At 42.2% G+C, this 7,727-nt stretch overlaps 1 protein-coding gene across 7 annotated transcripts in view; it reads left to right on the top strand.

Annotated features, from left to right (window-relative positions):
- The first annotated feature begins 1,052 nt into the window (after positions 1 to 1,052).
- LOC115098864 (glutathione hydrolase-like YwrD proenzyme) overlaps positions 1,053 to 7,727 on the top strand; it is a 121,403-nt gene continuing 114,728 nt past the window's right edge. For 2 of the 7 annotated variants that reach the window (XM_029615904.1, XM_029615911.1), the window contains exons 1-4: positions 1,280 to 1,716; positions 1,810 to 2,000; positions 2,797 to 2,938; positions 5,505 to 5,658. In XM_029615904.1, coding sequence (XP_029471764.1) covers positions 2,839 to 2,938; positions 5,505 to 5,658 — 254 coding nt within the window. In that variant the 5' untranslated portion in view covers positions 1,280 to 1,716; positions 1,810 to 2,000; positions 2,797 to 2,838. The other 5 variants (XM_029615907.1, XM_029615908.1, XM_029615909.1 and 2 more) reach the window with 5 other exon arrangements.

Here is a 7,727-nt window from a genome sequence, read left to right as displayed (position 1 = left end):
GTCCTGTGTGCTCGCAAACGATAAACCCCTCAGGTAGCCCCCCAGTGTAGACCTCAGTGAGATTAGTCCCCCCCAGGTCAGAGCCCCTGGGCAGAATGCCAGTGTGCACAGTCTGAACCCGGAACACCTGGCCCCCTCCCCTCCACTAATCCACGGCAATCTCAGGATGAGTGGAAATCAAACCTTCCCAGATATAGAGAGGGTGTCTTTTTTATTCTTATTAGTTATAATTATTGGGTGTTATTCGATATGTCTGCTTTTTAAAATATTTTTCAGAAATGTTTAAAGTTTTTGTTTACCCTTATTCATTGTATTTATTAGATGATCCATTTGTCATCTGTTTTGAATTATTATTTTTCATTATTATGGTTTACTGTTATGATTGATTTATATTTCTTGATTTTATTTTATGAGGAATGGTGATATTTTTGTTTCTTTATTATTCCATTGCATATACGTCTGACTGGGAGGGGAGAGGGGCTGGGGAACAAGACTGCTGGGGCCTGGGCTTGTTTCTCTGAGATAGGAAGTGGAAAGAATTTGATTTTGTCTGTCATTTTTGGGAAATGTGTATCTGAATATTTCTATTTTTTTTCCAATATAGGGAAAATGCAATTGTTTCTATTTCTCTAGTATTATACTGCTGGCGTTTTGGGATTTCCATGTTTCCCTTTGTAATTTGTGGCTAATTATTCTGTATTTGGTGAGGGAACGGGCTGTATGCTGTAATCAGGCTATAGTCATGTGTACAGGTCTGGAAAAAAGGTCACATTTGGAATGGTTTTTCCTGATGCTGAGAAGTGGAATAATTGGACCTTTTGTAAGAATTTAGAAATGTTACATCACAATTCTTGACTTTGCTTTCATTCTGTACCAGAGAATGTTTTGTTTGCTTGCAGTACCACACAGGAAAGGGGGCTTAGGAATCTCCACCTGCAGGCAGGGAAACTTTTGCCCCTTAGGATGGCCACCACAGTCCATTGGTTCATTTCTTTCCTGGGGTTTGCATTAACGTGACTTTCTGCAAGGAGACTGGTGGGGCAGAGGGAGAAGGGGGCCGACAGAAATCGATTGCCCCTCCCTGCGCCCGAGAGCCTTGGCGCGCAGTTTCTGTGTAGGGCTCTCTGTAGCTCTGCTTCCTTCTCCAGCTCTCCCCAACATAACCGCCTAAAGGCGAGGGGGCTGGAGCAGTACAGGGCCAGGGAAGCCCAGAGAGGGCCCAGCTATAGACTGAGCACAACTCCTGGGTTTCCAGGTATCTTTCTTGGCGCCTTGGGCTTGCCATGTATCAGGAAGTAGCAGGGGAGCAAACCGCGTGGTTTCACTTCCGCCCCGTGCTCAGGCTGCTGCGGGGCTGTGTCTGTACGGTGCCGAGAAAGCCGAGGCTCTGGGCGTCCTCTGCCTCAGAAGTCGTGAAAAGCTTTTACGGAAAACGCGTTTGCCTTTCCAGGGGCGATTTCAAAGTCAAGCACTCTGCCAGCATTTTCAGAATCTCACCATTAATTAACTCGAGGCCAGACAGAAATAGTCGAGGCAAATCGAAAGTTACAAGGCTCAGATTTTTATGGTTCGCAGATCACAGAGTTGGGATCAGCTCATCTCCATATTTCTGTCCCTTTGCTCCTCTTCTTACCCGGATTCTGCAAACCTGCATCTCTGGCTGCCTTCCTGGTAGTACTACATTAACTGCAGCCGTCCACTCTGCTGCACTAATAAGTAACGACCCAGGCTTTTTTTTTTTTATGTGTTTGCAGCATTTTGCCTTTGGATAGTGGTTTACTCTAATTCACCTCTCCTGTCTCTGCCCAGCTGCACTGGCTCTGCACTTCAGCCTGCGGTGGGAGGTCCCAGAATCTGCTCGGCTTCTCCCGGCACCTGTCTGCTCTCTCGCTCAACTGTTAAAGCACGAAGTCCTCGTGAACGGAAATCCCTCCGATCTGAAGCCTGACAAGACCTCCCTCTCGCTACCAGCATCCCTGCATGAACTGCATACCGTGCTGGTGAGCCAGAAATTAATTTACGCCTCTATGGACTCTTGGTGGTGAACAGATACAAAATCCTGCTTAACCTTTAAGGCTCCTGAGGTGATTCCGATAACTTCGATTAATTTAATCCATAAAGAACCCAACCCAGGCCCTGGGCCAAACAGACGGTGCTTGTGAGGCTGTCGCTGACTGACCTCTGTGATCTGTCACCCTTTGCTTGTGTGACAATCCTGCTCCACGTTTTCTCTTTCTGCTGCTTACCCTGCGGTTTCGGGCTGCACAAGCTTTGGCTCATGAATGCAGCCAGCACTGGGCATGCCAGTTGCAGTGGGATTTATTTTCTCAGCTGCTCGCCGAATTCCTCCCTCATCCTGTGGGGTATATATATGGATCATCCAGATCTAACATTCAAGATATTCATTTTGTCTTTTCCTTGCCTGTTGCTGGAAGGTGTCTAACCCAGACTTGCAAGGCTTTCAAACCTGGCCTTTTCTATCCATTTAGGAAACATGGCAGAAATAGGAACGCCTCCATCCAGTTCATCTCTGGGTATAAGATGTTGTATTAAAGAGTTAAAGCTTTATCATAACTTTGTGAGTTTTTTTAAAATAATAGTTCAGCATGCAAGGTATCAGTATACTATTTGCAAGTATATTTCCTTTAGAATAAGTGTAGCCCTTGTTTATGTAACTTTAGTTACTTTGGCAGAGTCATTTTAAAGTTATAGTTGTGCAGATGCCTGGGTTATTATATTGGGTTATCTCTATACCAGTCCTATATTTTTGTCATTTTACTTTTCTTTTTATGACAGCGTTCGCATTAGACAGACACGATTTCCATACAGTGGTCTGTGATGACTTCCAGTCTTTTGTTCCAGTCCCGAAGGTCACCTGTCATCTGTACTGGAGGATGCGTGGCTTCGAGTCAACCACTTGCAACAAACATTGGCCTTGGTAATTGCTTTCTTCTGTTATTAAACTGAGCAGCTAGTTTTAAAAGTGGCAACATGCTTTGAAATTCTTGGTTTAATTAAGTGTGTTCTCTACGGATATGTGTAACAGTGTGCCTCTTGTTTGATTTTGATGTTTCTCCTGGAGCCGGCTGTGTCACTGCTTTGTAGAGGAGTTATCAAATAGTTCCAGGTCACAAGAGGTGGTTTAAATCAGGTCTGGTATTTCCCTTTGCATACATACATTTTATAGTTGTATTTCTGAGCTGCTTCAGAAAACTAGAAGACCACACAAAGTGCCAAAACCAGAGCTGAGTTAGCCTGTACTTTGTGGACTGTAGTCATGTAATAACTTGATGTGACGCTGGTCCCAAATGGTCTATGCTTAAACTCATCATCAACCTTAATTAACCTTTTCCCATAGAAAACAATAGGCTGCATTTGTTTCATCAGTAGACATAGGATAGTTTTGCATAACAATAGGTTTGTAATATATTTTATATGTACTCATTACAGATTTCCTGAAAATCTGACTGGTTAGATGTAGTTTTTGCATTACTCTAGGCAGGCAAACACAAACTTGATTTCCCTTCCCCATTCCCCCACTCAAAAACAAGGGGCCAGTTTTTCACCCTAACATAGCCCCTTCTGAGACAGCCACTCCTGGCATCTAGAAGATCCATAAGGTACACTACACCGAGGGCACTGTTAAACTACCAGTTCTCTTAACCAAATAGTTACACCACAAATAAGAGAACTCAGAAACTTTCTCAAGTTATGTCAATATTCAATTTCCCATATTTATTCACGAAACATACACTTCTTAAAAGATCCTATCTAGACAATAATTCCTCTCTAGCACACTCATCCTTCCATACATCTATCATACACACCCATAAAAACAACATATTATAATGTGAATTCCATCCCCACAAATTTGATTACAATTCAAATAACAATGTAACATAGATTTTACAATATTATATAAATATAATTAATATTATTATATAACAATGCATTGGTTTGAAAATATCTATGTTTTCATTTGCTTATGTCACCACATCTAGGCTTTTCTTTGAATTCTCTCAATCACAGCGACATCGTCCATGGGACCTATCCATGGGATAGGTCCCATGGATATCCATGGGATAGGTATCCATGGGATAGGTCCCATGGACGATGTCGCTGTGATTGAGAGAATTCAAAGAAAAGCCTAGATGTGGTGACATAAGCAAATGAAAACATAGATATTTTCAAACCAATGCATTGTTATATAATAATATTAATTATATTTATATAATATTGTAAAATCTATGTTACATTGTTATTTGAATTGTAATCAAATTTGTGGGGATGGAATTCACATTATAATATGTTGTTTTTATGGGTGTGTATGATAGATGTATGGAAGGATGAGTGTGCTAGAGAGGAATTATTGTCTAGATAGGATCTTTTAAGAAGTGTATGTTTCGTGAATAAATATGGGAAATTGAATATTGACATAACTTGAGAAAGTTTCTGAGTTCTCTTATTTGTGGTGTAACTATCTAGAAGATCCAGGCAGGAGGGAGGATGGCTCCCTACTGTCTCAAAGGTACTGGCCAACCTCATGTTTTACTATGCCCTGAACACTGGAAGCGGAAGGCTTTTGGGGGAGGAAGATCACCTGATGAGGAAGCTCCCTCAAAGGGTTTGTCGGAGGAGGAGGAAATTTGGGCCCATTGGGTCTTTGTTTTTGACTGGGAGTTGTGGTGGGAATTGCCCAAGCCTTGATGTAGGGTGGATGGAGGAGGAACGTGGGGGCCACAGGCCCCCCTATGAAGAGCCTGTTGAGGGCGTCCAGGGAAGTGGAACCAGCCACATGGGATCGTTAGGGATCACTAACACACATAATACATGATCAGTTTAAGAATGATAAACACGTGCACACTACAGCCCCATACTAAATCTTATTTGCATAATGAGGTTTAGTAGATCAGGCGTAAAGACAAATGTTAATACCCACATCAAAATCGTTACAGTAACCTGCATTAATGGCTGATTTTAATGTGGTTTAGCAGTTAGAACCCCCAGTAGCTTTTTGGCTTATTGCATTGTAGAGTTCCAATAATTTCTTATGTTCAAGTGCCTGTGACACTTCTGTTTTGAGCTAGAGTGAAACAGCAAGCAGCTTTTGTCTTTGTGTCTTCTTTGAACTGACGATACAAGCAATGTAGACACATTTTTTCAAGGTTCCCAGGGGGCATTCATGCAAGAGAATTTCAATGCGTTATGAACATTTCACTTGTTGCCCAGAAGACTCCACATATGACTGATTAAGAAATCCAAACTTTTGCTTTGGATAAATCTCTTCACGGCACGTATGGCTTGTGCACCTCAGTGAAAGCACTGAACCGGGTTGCACTGATTTTGTAGGAACCAAACCAAGGACTGCCTCAGAGGGCAGGAATGCCAGTAACTCCAGCGCTGAGAATGCTGGCTCTTTGTTTCAGTGAATTGTCACGAGCCTTGAATCACTGATAAGATTTGTGCAGATTTAAAAAGCCGGATTCTTTGCTTCTGTGTTGTAGACATTTTAAAGATGGGCGGAAATGCCGTAGACGCTGCTGTGGCTGTAGCTGCGGTGCTAAATGTCACTGAACCTTTCAGCACTGGCCTAGGGGGAGACTCTTTTTGCCTCTATTATGAGAAAAAAACTAAGCATGTGTATGGCCTCAACGGAAGGTAAGACGAACCAACCACATGGGGAGGACCCCGGTGAAGCACTCACAATGGCAGGAATGTCTGAATTTCTTCTGTGCAACATTTTACTGTATTCATATTAGCTGCACATTGCTCTCTGAAAGCACTCTATACATTTCTAATCAAATTACAATATAGCTTCATCTGAGTTATTTAGGCACACTTCATTAATTCCCCTGTATGACAAGCTTATAATCAAACTTTAGGATATAACAGTTCCAGAAGGCTGTCCCTAGCATCAGCTGAGAAATAAGAGTTAAACATCTCTCCTCTCCTATGAAGGCTGGAGGACTTAGGAGTAGCAGTCCATCTTTTCAGGACAAGGTTCAATATTCACTGAATTTTTTTGCTTTTTGAGAAAAATGCTGCAGACTGAACATATCAGGGTTTCAAAAAAATGTCCTGGTATTTTTGAAAATTAGTAAACTGAAGAAATGAAAGAAAAAAATCTAGCTTCCTTGTTCTAGAAACCAGTTTATGCATTTTTTTTAATGTCTCTGAATGAGAAACTTCTTGGCATGTGCGATTGTAAGCAGTAAAAGTATCAGAATTTTCTCTGACCCCATTACACATTGCGGATCGGAGTGCATCACCCCTACTAGTTATAAGGCAGCCTAGGGATGATTCACTCAAACTTGGACTTCCCTAACTGATAATGTCTCTGAAATTATTCTCCTTCTAGATCTGGCCAAGGCTCTAGAAAATAATTCTTTGTAAAAAATATCCGTTTTTTTCCCCCTACCGTATTCCCCCCCTTCTTCTCCTCTTTTCCTATTTTTCAGTTCACTGATTTGTGAGTTCCCACTAATCAGGGACTAAGTTAAGTTAATTTATTTTCTACTCTACCAGCTACTGGGAGAGGTTCCCTTCATGTAAGAGGACCCTAAGATCTGTGGAGACGGATGACTTACAGCCGTCCTAGAGAGGGGAGAAAAGAGTTTGTATGGTCCCACAAAAGGGCCCAAGAACATCTCCTGGAGGTTTGGAAAGGAGGAGCTACAGACATATTGTCTGGATACTGAAAAGGAGAGGAGGAGAAGGGCTGGTGCCATTCAGGTGCTGTGAGGAGATTAAGGAGACAGAGTGCAGGAGGTAGGAGATAAAAGACTGTGTAACACCAATTCCATCCTTGATATTTCACCTGCATTGGGAGGGAAGTAATCAACTTGCCCTGTACCCATAAGAGGGAAGAAATCATCAGCACGAGGACTACATTAATTGGCTTCTCCATCTTCAACTTAAGTAAGGCGGTGAGAAGTCACACATTTATTTAAAAGCACCTGTACCATTGAGAAGTGAGTTGAACAGCTGTAAAGACTTTTATTTTATCATCTTACAACCTATCAGTAAAAGTATTGTTGGAAACCACCAAAGCCTCCAGTGTGTTTCCTTATCTGTGCTGTTCTCATTACTGCTGTTTACAAGGACTATGAATGGGGAATTAAGGGTAGCAATGCTAAGGGCCTTGGAAGTAATCTCCCCCCCAGCTAAGGGAGCCCTGCAATATCGTCTTTTGACATTTTGGAAGTGGCCTCTGAAGCTACTGTCCTGGTTCAGCCATCACAGGGGTTACTGGGAAATGACTTTGGTAACTGCCTGCAAAAAGCACATGCGCTCAATAGTAAAAATATTTGAAATGAATATCAGTTCACTGGCTGAGTGATGCCCTAAGAGAGGTTCACTATAGGGTTTACTAGCAGCTTTCCCCTGATGCTTGTATTGTCTTGTCTCGAAGATATTTCTCTATTTTCTACGTGAAATAAAATACCGGACAGTGAAGTGCTACTGTCTTTAAAGGTTTTTCCTTTTGGTCTTTGAAGTTGTAAGGCCAGGCATTTAGAATTAGAAAATAAAGGCCCGAGTAGGGAAGCTGTTGGTCCTTATCTCCCTGACAAACCCCAGAAAACATCATAACCTCACTGCTTAAACACGTAACCAGATGGAACGGCTTGCATGTCCCTGCTAGGCAATTTCCAGAAACAGCAAACGGGGAAATGGGTTGTTATGTATTGATCGCCTTTCCTCCCCAGCCCAGCATTGTCCCTGCTGTA

The sequence above is a fragment of the Rhinatrema bivittatum genome, chromosome 9, assembly GCF_901001135.1.
Source record: "Rhinatrema bivittatum chromosome 9, aRhiBiv1.1, whole genome shotgun sequence".
In the NCBI taxonomy this organism is placed as follows: Eukaryota; Metazoa; Chordata; class Amphibia; order Gymnophiona; family Rhinatrematidae; genus Rhinatrema; species Rhinatrema bivittatum.
The sequence above is the reverse complement of the archived record's forward strand: the minus strand, read 5'-3'. Positions and strand labels throughout refer to the sequence as shown.